The sequence below is a fragment of the Ranitomeya variabilis genome, chromosome 3 (assembly GCF_051348905.1).
Source record: "Ranitomeya variabilis isolate aRanVar5 chromosome 3, aRanVar5.hap1, whole genome shotgun sequence".
Taxonomy (NCBI): Eukaryota; Metazoa; Chordata; class Amphibia; order Anura; family Dendrobatidae; genus Ranitomeya; species Ranitomeya variabilis.
In genome coordinates this window covers 10,165,185-10,184,351 of record NC_135234.1, presented here as the reverse complement: position 1 = coordinate 10,184,351, position 19,167 = coordinate 10,165,185, and the positions used below count along the sequence as shown (strand labels likewise).

Sequence of the window (19,167 nt, the reverse complement as noted above, 5' to 3'; positions counted from 1 at the left end):
GAAAGACTCTTAGTACACAAGTGCCGCTCTGCCAGTCACGGCCATCGGTGGACGCCGCCCCAACACGAGCGCCGACTGGACTTATTCCTGGAAGGATCCCGGTCCCTGATTACAGCTCTGAATATAATAATCCCAGGCGACAGTACCGGCATCAGGTAGTAGCAAACCCTGGGACTGGCGAGGGCGACAGTGACTGCGGCACAGACACACGGAGAGCTCAGGAGCGTCGTCCAAATATCCAGGAGAAGAGACCTCTGCTCCAAGGAGAAGGGTAAAAAGATCCAGAAGCAGAGGTGACATAGCAGGAGACCTGGACGAGGCCGGGAGAGGAGGCCAGGAGAGGAGGCAGGGAGAGAAGGCCAGGAAAGGCAGCCAGGAGGGGAGGCCAGGAGAGAAGGCCAGGAAAGGCAGCCAGGAGGGGAGGCCAGGAGAGGAGGCCGGGAGAGAAGGCCAGGAAGGGCAGCCAGGAGGGGAGGCCGGGAGAGGACGCAGGGAGAGAAGACCAGGAAAGGCAGCCATGAGGGGAGGCCAGGAGAGGAGGCCAGGAAAGGAGGCCGGGAGAGAAGGCCAGGAAAGGCAGCCAGGAGGGGAGGCCGGAGAGGAGGTCGGGAGAGAAGGCCAGGAGAGGCAGCCAGGAGGGGAGGCCAGGAGAGGAGGCCTGGAGAGGAGGCCAGGAAAGGAGGCAGGGAGAGAAGGCCAGGAAAGGCAGCCAGGAGGGGAGGCCAGGAAAGGAGGTCGGGAGAGAAGGCCAGGAAAGGCAGCCAGGAGAGGAGGCCAGGAAAGGAGGCAGGGAGAGAAGGCCAGGAAAGGCAGCCAGGAGCGGAGGCCAGGAGAGGAGGTCGTGAGAGGAGCCCAGGAGAGGAGGTCGGGAGAGAAGGCCAGGAGAGGCAGCCAGGAGGGGAGGCCAGGAGAGGAGGCCTGGAGAGGAGGCCAGGAAAGGAGGCAGGGAGAGAAGGCCAGGAAAGGCAGCCAGGAGCGGAGGCCAGGAGAGGAGGTCGTGAGAGAAGCCCAGGAGAGGAGGTCGGGAGAGAAGGCCAGGAAAGGCAGCCAGGAGGGGAGGCCGGGAGAGGAGGTCAGGAAAGGAGGTCGGGAGAGAAGGCCAGGAAGGGAGGCCAGGAGAGGAGGCCAGGGGACGAGGCCGCTTCTCAAAACCCTCCAGTGACTGCAGAAGATCTGGTGGCAGCCTGCACTGAGCGATCAGTGTGCACAGCAAGGAGTGTACTGAACGCTGGAGGTCTCCATTTCCAAACTCCTAGGCGTCCCCTCTACTGACCCAAAACACCAACCACATCTTCTCCAGCGTGTTCAAACCACAGAAATATATGTTCTGTGGAAAATACAAGACCTAAGAATCAACGGAATCTCGAGGTGGAAGAAAGATGCATGTGCTGGAAAGAATGCCCTGATACAATGGAACACGGCGGGGGCACGGTGATGTCTACAGTGAAGCACGGCGGGGGCACGGTGATGTCTACAGTGAAGCACGGTGGGGGCTCGGTGATGTCTACAGTGAAGCATGGCGGGGGCTCGGTAATGTCTACAGTGAAGCACGGTGGGGGGCTCTGATGTCTACGGTGAAGCACAGCGGGGGCACGGTGATGTCTACAGTGAAGCATGGTGGGGGCTCTGATGTCTACGGTGAAGCACGGCGGGGGCACGGTGATGTCTACAGTGAAGCATGGTGGGGGCTCGGTGGTGTCTACGGTGGAGCACTACAGGGGCTCAGTGATTCACACAAAAGAACAACCAGTATACTGTGCTATATTAAAAGATTATCTTGAATATAATTATATATGAATATAAATATAAAAATATAGATATAAAGTGCATATTATATAATATTTGTCATATTATTCATATTTATATTAATATTTTATTGTTATATTTGTCACTTAATTCCTACGTGGATAGTCAACTCTGGAGAGGATCACATGTCATGATTGATTTTTTTATCAGATAGACCAATATAGGAATATTTACGTAGTTATTATTATATATTTCTTCACGTTTTAGTCTATTATTTACGCACTATGCACTTTAATATGTGAACAGTTATGTAGTTCCCATATATTTTCACCTCTCAATACAATATTCATGCACTATGCACCTTAAGTAGCCTCTGTCTAGTCCTCCTCTGTCATCACCCCGAAGCGATGCGTGCGCGGTCGTCACGTCCGTCGGTGCGATGGTGAGCGGTCAACAGGAGCAGGACGCCTGCGCCGTCTCTGACTGCCCAGGCTTAGCTTGCGTTCTACGGCCGCAAACCATGGCACCTGGGAGACGGAGGTTGCCGCCTGCGCACGCGCACTATGCATCGGATGTGACGTCCACATTAAGCCAAGCACAGCTATGGAAAAATGAAACTAGCTTCCCTATTGGACATTAGTCCCTATTTAAGATTTATGCTCCCGCCCTGTAGCGTTCGCCTCCTGACGAAGGGACGAAACGCGCGTTGGGGCGCTTTGGAAAACCACGCCGATAAGACCATCTTGTCATGTAAGTGTCTGATCCAAATAAGCTGTTACTTGATCCCACAGTGATGTAGGTGTCTATGGTATTAGGACGCCACCTGGGGCTGTCATTGTGAATAGCACTGAGCACTTTTTTACATGAACAGTAGATCAAACAAGCGTTGATGCATTTTCCTATATTTATCAAGTAGTGACCTATATCACCATACCTGTTGGTATTTGAGACAAGCATGAATTGATATTTTGGCTACAGGTGATTGTAGTTTTTGTTTAATAAAGATATTCTTTTAATATAGCACAGTATACTGGTTGTTCTTTTGTGTGACTCATATCATGGTCAGTTATATGTGCCGTTATCAAATAAGGGGATTTTGTGATGTCCCAGGGGCTCAGTGATGTCTACAATGAAGCACGGCGGGGGCTCAGTGATCTCTTCATTGAAGGGCGGAGGGAGATCAGTGAAGTCTAGAGTGATGCATGGCAGGGGCTCAGTGACATCTACAGTGAAGCAGGGTGGAGGATCGGTGACGTGTACATTGAAGCTCGATGGGGGATCGATGATGTCTACAGTGAAGCACAGCGGGGGCTCGGTGATGTCTGCAGTGAAGCACGGTGGGGGATCGATGATGTCTGCAGTGAAGCACAGTGGGGGATCGATGATGTCTGCAGTGAAGCACAGTGGGGGATGTCTGCAGTGAAGCACAGTGGGGGATCTATGATGTCTACAGTGAAGCATGGTGGGGGATCTATGATGTCTACAGTGAAGCACGGTGTGGGATCTATGATGTCTACAGTGAAGCATGGTGGGGGATCGATGATGTCTGCAGTGAAGCATGGTGGGGGATCGATGATGTCTGCAGTGAAGCACGGTGTGGGATCTATGATGTCTACAGTGAAGCATGGTGGGGGATCTATGATGTCTACAGTGAAGCACGGTGTGGGATCTACGATGTCTACAGTGAAGCACGGTGTGGGATCTATGATGTCTACAGTGAAGCATGGTGTGTGATCGATGATGTCTGCAGTGAAGCATGGTGGGTGATCGATGATGTCTGCAGTGAAGCACGGTGTGGGATCTATGATGTCTACAGTGAAGCATGGTGGGGGATCTATGATGTCTACAGTGAAGCACGGTGTGGGATCTACGATGTCTACAGTGAAGCACGGTGTGGGATCTATGATGTCTACAGTGAAGCATGGTGTGTGATCGATGATGTCTGCAGTGAAGCATGGTGGGGGATCTATGATGTCTGCAGTGAAGCACGGTGTGGGATCTATGATGTCTGCAGTGAAGCATGGTGGGGGATCGATGATGTCTACAGTGAAGCATGGCGGGGGATCAATGATATCTACAGTGAAGCACGTGGGGGATCGATGATGTCTACAGTGAAGCATGGTGTGGGATCAGTAATGTCAACAGTGGAGAACAGGGGGCTCGGTCCACAGTGACGCCTGGCGGGGGATCAAAATCATTGATAGGATGTGAAGAAGGCGGCCACAGGAAACCCAATAATATTATTGGCCTAATGGCCATTGCCCATGAGGACTGAGATTCTTCAGGATCGCTGGCAGAAGCCGGTGTCTGGGTGATAACAGCCAGAAGGGGGTTTATGAGGCACAAGTGGCGCTGGTCATGAAGGGGGGATACTTCTGATACTTCAGGATTCGGTATAAGTGACATTTTGTGGTGACTGTAGATAGCCTCTTTTGCTTGTTTGCACCTGTCCCAGCCTCTTTTGCTTGTTTGCGCCTGTCCCAGCCTCTTTTGCTTGTTTGCGCCTGTCCCAGCCTCTTTTGCTTGTTGGCGCCCTTCCGTTGCTCATACCCTGTAGTTCCTGAAGTAGATGAAGCTGCTGTCAAACGTCTTCTTCTGGGCTTCTGAGAGCTGCGCCACCAGACGCTCCTGCTCCTCCGTCATACGGGACGTGGGGGAACAGCTCGGGATTTGGGACAATTTCTGCTTCTGCTTGATAAGGGAGCGTCGCAGCTCCACAGCCTCATCCGACATGATCACTGCAGATGACAGAGAGGGGAAGGTGAAAACATGGCGGCACACCTCATCACGGCAGAAGGCGGTCGAGTGCGTGCGGAGGTCATCATGCCCACAAGCATGTGCTGTGGCTACTGCGTCTGACACGTCCTCCACCGGACATACTTCTGGTGTGACGGCCGAGGCCTACCCCGGAAAACTAATCATCTATACCTACAGGTGCGGCCATGTTACTTGTGTTACCATGGTAACCAGGAGGGTACACATACACGCACACGTGCGGCACACGCAGGACCAGGCGCACGGGACTCACGTTCCTTCTTCATCCCGATGTCCAGGCATTTCTTCAGGCGGCAGGCCTGGCAGTGCCGGCGGTTATTCTTGTTGATGACACAGGCGTTCTGGAAGGGACAGCTGAGCCGCAGGCTGCGCTTCATGGCGCGTCTACAGGGAGAGAGAAGACAGGAAGTGCTGAGAGGGAGCAGCACATGGGGAGACGAGGGGACAGCAATCACCGTCACACATGGGGAGAGGGGACAGCAATCACCGTAACACACGGGGAGACGAGGGGACAGCAATCACCGTCACATATGGGGAGACGAGGGGACAGCAATCACCGTAACACACGGGGAGACGAGGGGACAGCAATCACCGCAACACACGGGGAGACGAGGGGACAGCAATCACCTTAACACATGGGGAGACGAGGGGACAGCAATCACCGTCACACATGAGGAGAGGGGACAGCAATCACCGTAACACACGGGGAAACGAGGGGACAGCAATCACCATAACACATGAGACAAGGGGACAGCAATCACCGTAACACATGGGGAGACGAGGGGATAGCAATCACCATAACACATGAGACAAGGGGACAGCAATCACCGTAACACATGGGGAGACGAGGGGACAGCAATCACCGTCACATATGGGGAGACGAGGGGACAGCAATCACCGTAACACACGGGGAGACGAGGGGACAGCAATCACCGCAACACACGGGGAGACGAGGGGACAGCAATCACCGTCACACATGAGGAGAGGGGACAGCAATCACCGTAACACACGGGGAGACGAGGGGACAGCAATCACCATAACACATGAGACAAGGGGACAGCAATCACCGTAACACATGGGGAGACGAGGGGATAGCAATCACCATAACACATGAGACAAGGGGACAGCAATCACCGTAACACATGGGGAGACGAGGGGACAGCAATCACCGTCACACATGGGGAGACGAAGGGAAAGCAATCACCGTAACACACGGGGAGACGAGGGGACAGCAATCACCATAACACACGGGGAGACGAGGGGACAGCAATCACCGTAACACACGGGGAGACGAGGGGACAGCAATCACCGTAACACACGGGGAGACGAGGGGACAGCAATCACCGTAACACACGGGGAGACGAGGGGACAGCAATCACCGTAACACATGAGACAAGGGGACAGCAATCACCGTAACACATGAGACAAGGGGACAGCAATCACCGTAACACATGAGACAAGGGGACAGCAATCACCGTAACACATGGGGAGACGAGGGGACAGTAATCACCATAACACATGAGACAAGGGGACAGCAATCACCGTAATACATGGAGAGACGAGGGGACAGTAATCACCGTAACACATGGGGAGACGAGGGGACAGCAATCACCGTAACACACGGGGAGACGAGGGGACAGCAATCACCGTAACACACGGGGAGACGAGGGGACAGCAATCACCGTAACACATGGGGAGACGAAGGGACAGTAAACACCATAACACATGAGACAAGGGGACAGCAATCACAGTAAGACATGGGGAGATGAGGGGACAGTAATCACCGTAACACATGAGACAAGGGGACCGCAATCACCGTAACACACGGGGAGACGAGGGGACAGCAATCACCGTAACACACGGGGAGACGAGGGGACAGCAATCACCGTAACACACGGGGAGACGAGGGGACAGCAATCACCGTAACACATGGGGAGACGAGGGGACAGCAATCACCGTAACACATGGGGAGACGAAGGGACAGCAATCACCGTAACACACGGGGAGACGAAGGGACAGCAATCACCGTAACACACGGGGAGACGAAGGGACAGCAATCACCGTAACACACGGGGAGAAGAGGGGACAGCAATCACCGTAACACACGGGGAGACGAGGGGACAGTAATCACCATAACACATGGGGAGACGAGGGGACAGTAATCACCATAACACATGAGACAAGGGGACAGCAATCACCGTAATACATGGGGAGATGAGGGGACAGTAATCACCGTAACACATGAGGGGACAGCAATCACCATAACACATGAGACAAGGGGACAGCAATCACAGTAAGACATGGGGAGATGAGGGGACAGTAATCACCGTAACACATGAGACAAGGGGACCGCAATCACCGTAACACACGGGGAGACGAGGGGACAGTAATCACCATAACACATGAGACAAGGGGACAGCAATCACCGTAATACATGGGGAGATGAGGGGACAGTAATCACCGTAACACATGAGGGGACAGCAATCACCGAAACACATGAGGAGACGAGGGACAGTAATCACTGTAACACAAGGGGAGATGAGGGGACAGCAATCACCGTAACACATGGGGAGAGGAGACAGCAATCACAGTACCACATGGAGAGACGAGGGGACAGTAATCACCGTAATACATGGGGAGATGAGGGGACAGTAATCACCGTAACACATAAGACAAGGGGACCGCAATCACCGTAACACATGGGGAGACGAGGGGACAGTAATCACCATAACACATGAGACAAGGGGACAGCAATCACCGTAATACATGGGGAGATGAGGGGACAGTAATCACCGTAACACATGAGGGGACAGCAATCACCGAAACACATGAGGAGACGAGGGACAGTAATCACTGTAACACAAGGGGAGATGAGGGGACAGCAATCACCGTAACACATGGGGAGAGGAGACAGCAATCACAGTACCACATGGAGAGACGAGGGGACAGTAATCACTGTAATACATGGGGAGATGAGGGGACAGTAATCACCGTAACACATAAGACAAGGGGACAGCAATCACCGTAACACATGGGGAGACGAGGGGACAGTAATAGAGATGGGAGGACACCTGGATGTTCAGATCCAGCTGAACAGTTACATAAAGTTTGGGTTCGGGTACCAGAACAGAACCCGGACCCCGGGTGTTCACTTGAAGGGGGGCCCGAACATTCTGTGTTTGCCACGCTGTCATGTGCATATCAGCGCGGTTAACACCACTTCTGATGGGCGGTGAAATCATCCCCGCTGGTTCACACACTGTCATAAGACAGCGTGAGCGCTCAGCTGTGACAGGAAGTATAAGGTTCACTTCCGGTCACTGGTGTCAGCGGATGGGACTACTGCTCCCATCAGCCGACACCTGCTGCCGCTAATAACAGTGAGAGCAGGAGCAGCGGATGCGAGTATTCATTAGCCGCTCCTGTGCTGTAAATACAAAAATTTTAAAAAACCCTATCGTTATCGGTGATAGATGTCCCATTTGGGAGGATTGCCATGAATCTAGTGGGTCCTCTAGTTAAATCTGCATGAGGGCACCAATACATCTTAGTGGTCATGGACTATACAACCCGGTACCCTGAAATTCCTCGGCCAACAGTATCACCCGGTCGGGTCTGCCGAAGGAGATTTTGACAGACCAGGGAACCACTTTCATGAGCAAGGTTATAAGGGAGTTGTGTAAGGTCCTTCAGATTGCCCAGCTGCAAGCCTCAGTTTACCAGCCGCAGACAGACGGCCTAGTAGAGCACTTCAATAAGACCTTGAAGGCAATGCTCAAGAAGGTCATTGAGAAGGATGGTCGAGATTGGGACTACTTGATTCCATTTCTGATCTTCTCAGTCAGAGAAGTTCCACAATCCTCTACTGGCTTCTCGCTGATGAGGCTCCTGTATGGTCGAAATCAGTGAGGGCTCCTACACATCGCCAAGGAAACCTGGGAAGCCGAAATCATGACACACCGGAGCGTCACAGATCATGTCGCCCAGTTAGAGGAAAGGATGGTAAAAGTAATGCCCATCGTGAAGGAGCATCTTCTCCAGGCACAGGCAAGGGTGTATAACTGTTCAGCGAGGCTGAGGCAGTTCCGGCCCGGGACCGCATGTTAGTGCTTATCCCCACAGTGGAGAGCAAGTTCTTAGCCAAGTAGCAAGGCCCATACGAGGTGGTGGAAAAACTGAGCGAGGTGAAGTACAAAGTACACCAGCCGGGTTCGAAGAAAGCCGCACCATATGAACTTGCTCAAGCCATGGTGAGATCGAGAGTCGTTGGAAACTCTTTTCCTGGGAGCCAATCCCAAAGCCACAGTGGACCATGTCACCGTTGCAGAGACTCTACCGCTGACCCAGAGACAACAGTGTCGGGAGCTGTTGCAGCGGAACTGTGACCTGTTCTCGGAGTTGCCAGGGCATATGCAGGTGGTCAAGAATGACCGAGAAAAACAGAGAAGAATGACAGAGCCACTTGTAAGGGTGAACCTCAGGCCCTATAGAATTCGCGAAGCACATTGGGAGGTAATAGCAAATAAGGTAAAGAGGATGTTAGACCTCTGGGTTATTAAGGAGATGAAAAGTGGATGGTCCAGTCACATCATCCTTCTGCTGAAGTCCGAGGGTGAGTGGCGGTTTTGCAATGATTACCGCAGGCTGAATGAGGTCTCCAAATGTGATGCATATCCGATGCCCCGTGTGGATGAACTCATTGAGAGACTGGGAAACAAGAGGTACATTACAATCATTGACCTGACGAAGGGCTATTGGCAGATCCCCATGTGTTGTGAATTTGCTTTTTGCTCCCTCTAGTGGTTACTAGTTTTTTGACTCTGGTTTTTCTGTCATTCCTTTTATCCGCACCTGGGTCGTTAGTTAGGGGTGTTGCTATATAAGCTCCCTGGACCTTCAGTTCAATGCCTGGCAACGTAGTTATCAGAGCTAGTCTGCTGTGCTCTTGTCTACTGATCCTGGTTCCAGTTATTTCAGCTAAGTCTGCCTTTTGCTTTTTGCTATTTGTTTTGGTTTTGTATTTTTGTCCAGCTTGTTCCAATCTATATCCTGACCTTTGCTGGAAGCTCTAGGGGCTGGTGTTCTCCCCCCGGACCGTTAGACGGTTCGGGGGTTCTTGAATTTCCAGTGTGGATTTTGATAGGGTTTTTGTTGACCATATAAGTTACCTTTCTTTATTCTGCTATCAGTAAGCGGGCCTCTCTGTGCTAAACCTGGTTCATTTCTGTGTTTGTCATTTCCTCTTACCTCACCGTCATTATTTGTGGGGGGCTTCTATCCAGCTTTGGGGTCCCCTTCTCTGGAGGCAAGAAAGGTCTTTGTTTTCCTCTACTAGGGGTAGCTAGATTCTCCGGCTGGCGCGTGTCATCTAGAATCAACGTAGGAATGATCCCCGGCTACTTCTAGTGTTGGAGTTAGGAGTAGATATATGGTCAACCCAGTTACCACTGCCCTATGAGCTGGATTTTTGTATTCTGCAGACTTCCACGTTCCTCTGAGACCCTCGCCATTGGGGTCATAACACCCATGTCCCAGAGTGCTAAGGAGAAGTCGGCCTTCTCGACGCCTGATGGGTGTTTCCAATACACCAGAATGCCCTTCGGACTGCAGGGGGCTCCAGCAACCTACCAGAGGGCGATGGATCGGGTCCTGGCTCCGCATAAGGAGCATTCCGCCACCTACCTAGATGACATTGTGGTCTTTAGCCCTGACTGGGGAAGTCCTCTACCAAAGGTACAGGCAGTCCTGGATGTGTTGAGGAATGCGGGGTTGACCGTAAACCAAAATAATGTGCAATATGGAAGGAAGAGGCCAATACCTAGGCTATGTTGTCGGGAGGGGCGAAATCAAGCCTCAGATAAACAAGGTTGAGGCGATCCAGAAGTGGCCACAACTGCTTTCCAAGAAGCAACTGAGGGCGTTTCTTGGAATTTTCTGGTACTACCGTCGGTTTATCCCAAGTTTCGCCATAATTGCCGCACCATTGACTCACCTTCTTCAAGGCACAAGATAGTCAACAATTAAATGATCTGCTGAGACAGATGGTTTTCCAGGAGCTGAAGCAGGCTCTGTATAAACATCCTGTTCTTGTCGCACCAGATTTCAGCAAGGAGTTAGTGGTCCTGACAGATGCGTCAGAAGTCAGTTTGGGAGCTGTGCTCTCAGGAAGCGAATGGGGAGGAACATCCTATCCTGTATTTGAGCTGGAAGCTCTCTTCATGCAAAATAAATTATGCCATAGTCGAGGAGTGCTTGGCCATAAAATGGTCCGTAGATACTCTGAGATATTACCTGCTAGTCCGCAAGTTCAAGCTGGTGTCACGATAATATGAATATGCCGTGTTTTGAGTACATACCAAAAAAGTCCATGGCTTTTCTGTGGATGATGACAGCCCCCCTTCTGCCTCTGCCTGCGTGTGTAATGCTAAACCCCTCATTTCCCCCCTCCCACCGGAATGTTTATGGCTTGGTGCTGCAAAAACCAGACTCTGTAAAACTCCTCATTCCCCCTCCCACCTGATACTGGCCAAAATTGGTACAGCAAGCGTGGGTTTCTATTGTTCTTTTAAGGTTATGTATATTGGCACAGATCTGGGCTAGAGATATAAGGATTATATATTCGGGATGTCCATCGATGGATCTATAGCTTACGGAAATCGCTAGGAGCTAAACCCAACGAGTGCAAGGAGCAGGTTTCTCCATAAGTGGGTCATACAACTATGCGGTGTTTACACTTAAAAGAACCCCCCTGACGTGGTGCACATCCTGATCATGATGTCGTTCGTATACGAGGTTCATACAGCGAGCTATGTATAAAAATGGTCGGTCACAGCTCTAAGAAAGGGGAGGATTCAGCCCTGAGTGAGGTCACCACAGGGGGAGTGCCTTGATCTCAGGCTGGAAATAAGTGAGTGAAGCAGCAGTCTTCCAGTGTCTTTTGTCCGGGGCTAGCTGAGAGACAAGTGTGATGCATCTGGATATATGGTCGCCCATCCACCACAGCACACAGCCAGCCATGAGATGAAATGACATAACGCAATGTAAGTGTTCTCTTCAACTTTAATCCCATTTTATTTCTAATTGTACTGTACATAGGATACTTGTCTTCTTTATAATATCTTATTATACTTCTGTAAACACTGCCTACCTTTTTGGAGTAAAATATATTACTAGCTTTGTCTCTCCTTGCTCTATAATGAACTGTCACGTCCTCTGAGGTGAATTACGCTACTAATCTGGGTTGGCTCCAGACCCGTTAATAATTAAGAAATCGGAACTGGCGGCAGCAGGATTTTTCCTGTGCGTTTGGGAGGCTTTGTAGCGACTGGCGGCATTGATAATTATTGTTCCCGCCTGAGTGGGAGTAGTTACATCGCCCTCGCTGCAGTGTGCCCATTTGCCAGTACAAAGTAAGGCAGCCTTTCTGGTGACTAATTATCCTAGGTGCAGTACCTAGTCTGACCTGAGGGTAAGGGGGCGCCAGAGAGCTGCAAGTTCCAAACCCGAACTGGGAAGTGGGATATAGAAAAATCACCTTCACAAAGATCCAGGGGCAACCAAACAACCCCGGTTCATGACAAATTGGTGTGAGTGGTGGGGATGATAGGGGTATCCTCCCCGTGAACCGTGACAGCTGGTATCTGACCATGCCACTCTAAGGTGGTTGAGGGAAGAGAAGGGTAAGAATGCACAGATAACTAGGTGGTTCTTAGGCCTCCAAGATTTCACTTTTCACATCGAGCATAGGCCTCTGATGTTCATGCGGCCGATTTAGTTCGTGCCTTTCATGCCGCTCATCCTGATCGCCCTGGTGGTCGTGGTGAGGGTTCGGTGACCCCTCACTAAGGGGGGGGTACTGTTGTGAATTTGCTTTTTGCTCCCTCTAGTGGTTACTAGTTTTTTGACTCTGGTTTTTCTGTCATTCCTTTTATCCGCACCTGGGTCGTTAGTTAGGGGTGTTGCTATATAAGCTCCCTGGACCTTCAGTTCAATGCCTGGCAACGTAGTTATCAGAGCTAGTCTGCTGTGCTCTTGTCTACTGATCCTGGTTCCAGTTATTTCAGCTAAGTCTGCCTTTTGCTTTTTGCTATTTGTTTTGGTTTTGTATTTTTGTCCAGCTTGTTCCAATCTATATCCTGACCTTTGCTGGAAGCTCTAGGGGCTGGTGTTCTCCCCCCGGACCGTTAGACGGTTCGGGGGTTCTTGAATTTCCAGTGTGGATTTTGATAGGGTTTTTGTTGACCATATAAGTTACCTTTCTTTATTCTGCTATCAGTAAGCGGGCCTCTCTGTGCTAAACCTGGTTCATTTCTGTGTTTGTCATTTCCTCTTACCTCACCGTCATTATTTGTGGGGGGCTTCTATCCAGCTTTGGGGTCCCCTTCTCTGGAGGCAAGAAAGGTCTTTGTTTTCCTCTACTAGGGGTAGCTAGATTCTCCGGCTGGCGCGTGTCATCTAGAATCAACTTAGGAATGATCCCCGGCTACTTCTAGTGTTGGCGTTAGGAGTAGATATATGGTCAACCCAGTTACCACTGCCCTATGAGCTGGATTTTTGTATTCTGCAGACTTCCACGTTCCTCTGAGACCCTCGCCATTGGGGTCATAACAGTTTGCCAGGCCAGTATTAAATGTTTAATGCATTGCAGAAGAGGGATTATAAGAAAGAAGATTCTGAGTTTTTTTTTTTTTTTTCTTCTTCCCCTTTACCTCAGAGTGGCTATGCTTGCTGCAGACATGAATGTCCAGACCTTGATTACAAGTGTGGACCAGCTGGCTACTCGTGTGCAGGGCATACAAGACTATGTTATCAGAAATCCTAGGTCAGAACCTAAAATACCGATTCCTGAACTGTTTTCCGGAGACAGGTTTAAGTTTAGGAATTTCATGAATAATTGTAAATTGTTTTTGTCCCTGAGACCCTGTTCATCTGGAGATTCTGCTCAGCAAGTAAAAATTGTTATTTCGTTCTTACGGGGTGACCCTCAGGATTGGGCTTTTTCGCTGGCGCCAGGAGATCCGGCATTGGCTGATCTTGATGCGTTTTTTCTGGCGCTCGGTTTACTTTATGAGGAACCCAATCTTGAGATTCAGGCAGAAAAGGCCTTGCTGGCTATGTCTCAGGGGCAGGACGAGGCTGAAGTGTATTGCCAAAAATTTCGGAAATGGTCCGTGCTGACACATTGGAACGAGTGTGCACTGGCCGCTAATTTTAGAAATGGCCTTTCTGAAGCCATTAAGAATGTTATGGTGGGTTTTCCCATTCCCACAGGTCTGAATGATACTATGGCACTGGCTATTCAAATTGACCGGCGGTTGCGGGAGCGCAAAACCGCAAATTCCCTCATGGTGTTGTCTGAACAGACACCTAATTCGGTGCAATGTGATAGAAAAACCGCTAATTCCCTCATGGTGTTGTCTGAACAGACACCTGATTTAATGCAATGTGATAGAATCCTGACTAGAAATGAGCGGAAAATTCATAGACGCCGGAATGGCTTGTGCTACTACTGTGGTGATTCTACACATGTTATCTCAGCATGCTCTAAACGTATAGCTAAGGTTGTTAGTCCTGTCACCGTTGGTAATTTGCAACCTAAATTTATTCTGTCTGTAACTTTGATTTGCTCACTGTCATCTTATCCTGTCATGGCGTTTGTTGATTCAGGTGCTGCCCTGAGTCTCATGGATCTCTCATTTGCTAAGCGCTGTGGTTTTGCTCTTGAACCATTGGAAGATCCTATTCCTCTTAGGGGTATTGATGCTACACCATTGGCAGCAAATAAACCGCAGTATTGGACACAGGTTACCATGTGCATGACTCCTGAACACCGCGAGGTGATACGTTTCCTGGTTTTACATAAAATGCATGATTTGGTTGTTTTAGGGCTGCCATGGTTACAGACCCATAATCCAGTCCTGGACTGGAAGGCTATGTCAGTCTCAAGTTGGGGCTGTCGTGGTATTCATGGGGATTCCCTGCCTGTGTCTATTGCTTCTTCTACGCCTTCGGAAGTTCCGGAGTATTTGTCTGATTATCAGGATGTCTTCAGTGAGTCTGAGTCCAGTGCACTGCCTCCTCATAGGGACTGTGACTGTGCTATAGATTTGATCCCAGGCAGTAAATTTCCTAAGGGAAGACTGTTTAATCTGTCGGTACCTGAACATACCGCTATGCGTTCATATATCAAGGAGTCTCTGGAGAAAGGACATATTCGTCCGTCTTCTTCCCCTCTTGGTGCGGGATTCTTTTTTGTGGCAAAAAAGGACGGATCTTTGAGACCTTGTATTGATTATCGGCTTTTAAATAAGATCACTGTCAAATTTCAGTATCCTTTACCGCTGTTGTCTGACTTGTTTGCCCGGATTAAGGGTGCCAAGTGGTTCACCAAGATAGACCTTCGTGGTGCGTACAACCTTGTGCGCATTAAGCAGGGTGATGAATGGAAAACCGCATTCAATACGCCCGAAGGTCATTTTGAGTACTTGGTGATGCCTTTTGGGCTCTCCAATGCGCCTTCAGTTTTTCAGTCCTTTATGCATGACATTTTCCGGAAGTATCTGGATAAATTTTTGATTGTTTATCTGGATGATATTTTGTTTTTTTCTGATAATTGGGATTCGCATGTGGAGCAGGTCAGGTTGGTCTTTAAAATTTTGCGTGAAAATTCTTTGTTTGTCAAGGGCTCAAAGTGTCTCTTTGGTGTACAGAAGGTTCCCTTTTTGGGGTTCATTTTTTCCCCTTCTGCTGTGGAGATGGACCCAGTCAAGGTCCGAGCTATTCTTGATTGGACTCAGCCCTCGTCAGTTAAGAGTCTTCAGAAGTTCTTGGGCTTCGCTAACTTCTACCGTCGTTTTATCGCTAATTTTTCTAGCATTGTGAAACCTTTGACGGATATGACCAAGAAGGGCTCTAATGTAGCTAACTGGGCTCCTGCTGCCGTGGAGGCTTTCCAGGAGTTGAAACGCCGGTTTACTTCGGCGCCTGTTTTGTGCCAGCCTGACGTCTCACTTCCCTTTCAGGTTGAGGTGGATGCTTCGGAGATTGGGGCAGGGGCCGTTTTGTCGCAGAGAGGCCCTGGTTGCTCTGTTATGAAACCTTGTGCCTTCTTCTCTAGGAAGTTTTCGCCTGCCGAGCGAAATTATGATGTGGGCAATCGGGAGTTGTTGGCCATGAAATGGGCATTTGAGGAGTGGCGTCATTGGCTCGAGGGTGCTAAGCATCGTGTGGTGGTCTTGACTGATCACAAAAATCTGATTTATCTCGAGTCTGCTAAACGCCTTAATCCGAGACAGGCCCGCTGGTCATTGTTTTTCTCCCGCTTTGATTTTGTTGTCTCGTATTTACCAGGTTCAAAGAATGTGAAGGCCGATGCTCTTTCTAGGAGCTTTGTGCCTGATGCTCCTGGAGTCGCTGATCCTGTTGGTATTCTTAAAGATGGAGTTATCTTGTCAGCTATTTCTCCGGATCTGCGACGTGTGTTGCAGAGATTTCAGGCTGATAGGCCTGAGTCTTGTCCACCTGACAGACTGTTTGTCCCGGATAAGTGGACCAGCAGAGTCATTTCCGAGGTTCATTCCTCGGTGTTGGCAGGTCACCCGGGAATTTTTGGCACCAGAGATCTGGTGGCCAGGTCCTTTTGGTGGCCTTCCTTGTCAAGGGATGTGCGGTCATTTGTGCAGTCCTGTGGGACTTGTGCTCGAGCTAAGCCTTGCTGTTCTCGTGCCAGCGGTTTGCTCTTGCCCTTGCCTGTCCCGAAGAGACCTTGGACACATATCTCCATGGATTTCATTTCTGATCTTCCGCTATCTCAGGGCATGTCCGTTATCTGGGTGATATGTGATCGCTTCTCCAAGATGGTCCATTTGGTTCCTTTGCCTAAGCTGCCTTCCTCTTCCGATCTGGTTCCTGTGTTTTTCCAGAACGTGGTTCGTTTGCACGGCATCCCTGAGAATATTGTGTCAGACAGAGGATCCCAGTTCGTTTCCAGGTTCTGGCGATCCTTTTGTAGTAGGATGGGCATTGATTTGTCGTTTTCGTCTGCTTTCCATCCTCAGACTAATGGTCAGACGGAGCGAACCAATCAGACCTTGGAGGCTTATTTGAGGTGTTTTGTCTCTGCTGATCAGGACGATTGGGTGACATTCTTGCCGTTGGCTGAGTTTGCCCTTAATAATCGGGCTAGTTCCGCCACCTTGGTTTCGCCTTTTTTCTGCAACTCTGGTTTCCATCCTCGCTTTTCTTCGGGTCATGTGGAGCCTTCTGACTGTCCTGGGGTGGATTCTGTGGTGGATAGGTTGCAGCAGATCTGGAATCATGTGGTGGACAACTTGAAGTTGTCACAGGAGAAGGCTCAGCGCTTTGCCAACCGCCGCCGCGGTGTGGGTCCCCGACTACGCGTTGGGGATTTGGTATGGCTTTCTTCCCGTTTTGTTCCTATGAAGGTCTCCTCTCCCAAATTTAAACCTCGTTTTATTGGGCCTTACAAGATATTGGAAATCCTTAATCCTGTATCTTTTCGTCTGGATCTTCCTGTGTCGTTTGCTATTCACAATGTATTTCATAGGTCCTTGTTGCGGCGGTACATTGTGCCTGTAGTTCCTTCTGCTGAGCCTCCTGCTCCGGTGTTGGTTGAGGGCGAGTTGGAGTACGTGGTGGAGAAGATCTTGGATTCTCGCCTCTCCAGGCGGAGGCTTCAGTACCTGGTCAAGTGGAAGGGCTATGGTCAGGAGGATAATTCCTGGGTGGTCGCCTCTGATGTTCATGCGGCCGATTTAGTTCGTGCCTTTCATGCCGCTCATCCTGATCGCCCTGGTGGTCGTGGTGAGGGTTCGGTGACCCCTCACTAAGGGGGGGGTACTGTTGTGAATTTGCTTTTTGCTCCCTCTAGTGGTTACTAGTTTTTTGACTCTGGTTTTTCTGTCATTCCTTTTATCCGCACCTGGGTCGTTAGTTAGGGGTGTTGCTATATAAGCTCCCTGGACCTTCAGTTCAATGCCTGGCAACGTAGTTATCAGAGCTAGTCTGCTGTGCTCTTGTCTACTGATCCTGGTTCCAGTTATTTCAGCTAAGTCTGCCTTTTGCTTTTTGCTATTTGTTTTGGTTTTGTATTTTTGTCCAGCTTGTTCCAATCTATATCCTGACCTTTGCTGGAAGCTCTAGGGGCTGGTGTTCTCCCCCCGGACCGTTAGACGGTTCGGGGGTTCTTGAATTTCCAGTGTGGATTTTGATAGGGTTTTTGTTGACCATATAAGTTACCTTTCTTTATTCTGCTATCAGTAAGCGGGCCTCTCTGTGCTAAACCTGGTTCATTTCTGTGTTTGTCATTTCCTCTTACCTCACCGTCATTATTTGTGGGGGGCTTCTATCCAGCTTTGGGGTCCCCTTCTCTGGAGGCAAGAAAGGTCTTTGTTTTCCTCTACTAGGGGTAGCTAGATTCTCCGGCTGGCGCGTGTCATCTAGAATCAACGTAGGAATGATCCCCGGCTACTTCTAGTGTTGGAGTTAGGAGTAGATATATGGTCAACCCAGTTACCACTGCCCTATGAGCTGGATTTTTGTATTCTGCAGACTTCCACGTTCCTCTGAGACCCTCGCCATTGGGGTCATAACACCCATGTCCCAGAGTGCTAAGGAGAAGTCGGCCTTCTCGACGCCTGATGGGTGTTTCCAATACACCAGAATGCCCTTCGGACTGCAGGGGGCTCCAGCAACCTACCAGAGGGCGATGGATCGGGTCCTGGCTCCGCATAAGGAGCATTCCGCCACCTACCTAGATGACATTGTGGTCTTTAGCCCTGACTGGGGAAGTCCTCTACCAAAGGTACAGGCAGTCCTGGATGTGTTGAGGAATGCGGGGTTGACCGTAAACCAAAATAATGTGCAATATGGAAGGAAGAGGCCAATACCTAGGCTATGTTGTCGGGAGGGGCGAAATCAAGCCTCAGATAAACAAGGTTGAGGCGATCCAGAAGTGGCCACAACTGCTTTCCAAGAAGCAACTGAGGGCGTTTCTTGGAATTTTCTGGTACTACCGTCGGTTTATCCCAAGTTTCGCCATAATTGCCGCACCATTGACTCACCTTCTTCAAGGCACAAGATAGTCAACAATTAAATGATCTGCTGAGACAGATGGTTTTCCAGGAGCTGAAGCAGGCTCTGTATAAACATCCTGTTCTTGTCGCACCAGATTTCAGCAAGGAGTTAGTGGTCCTGACAGATGCGTCAGAAGTCAGTTTGGGAGCTGTGCTCTCAGGAAGCGAATGGGGAGGAACATCCTATCCTGTATTTGAGCTGGAAGCTCTCTTCATGCAAAATAAATTATGCCATAGTCGAGGAGTGCTTGGCCATAAAATGGTCCGTAGATACTCTGAGATATTACCTGCTAGTCCGCAAGTTCAAGCTGGTGTCACGATAATATGAATATGCCGTGTTTTGAGTACATACCAAAAAGGTCCATGGCTTTTCTGTGGATGATGACAGCCCCCCTTCTGCCTCTGCCTGCGTGTGTAATGCTAAACCCCTCATTTCCCCCCTCCCACCGGAATGTTTATGGCTTGGTGCTGCAAAAACCAGACTCTGTAAAACTCCTCATTCCCCCTCCCACCTGATACTGGCCAAAATTGGTACAGCAAGCGTGGGTTTCTA

At 50.0% G+C, this 19,167-nt stretch overlaps 1 protein-coding gene across 1 annotated transcript in view; it reads right to left on the bottom strand.

The window, feature by feature from the left end:
- NR1I2 (nuclear receptor subfamily 1 group I member 2) overlaps window positions 1-19,167 on the bottom strand; it is an 87,162-nt gene that overhangs the window by 15,448 nt on the left and 52,547 nt on the right. Inside the window, exons 3-4 of the mRNA XM_077293622.1 lie at window positions 4,775-4,905; window positions 4,297-4,484 (exon numbers count right to left, since the gene is read on the bottom strand). Of these exons, the coding sequence (XP_077149737.1) occupies window positions 4,297-4,484; window positions 4,775-4,905 (319 nt within the window). The remainder of the gene's footprint in view (window positions 1-4,296; window positions 4,485-4,774; window positions 4,906-19,167) is intronic.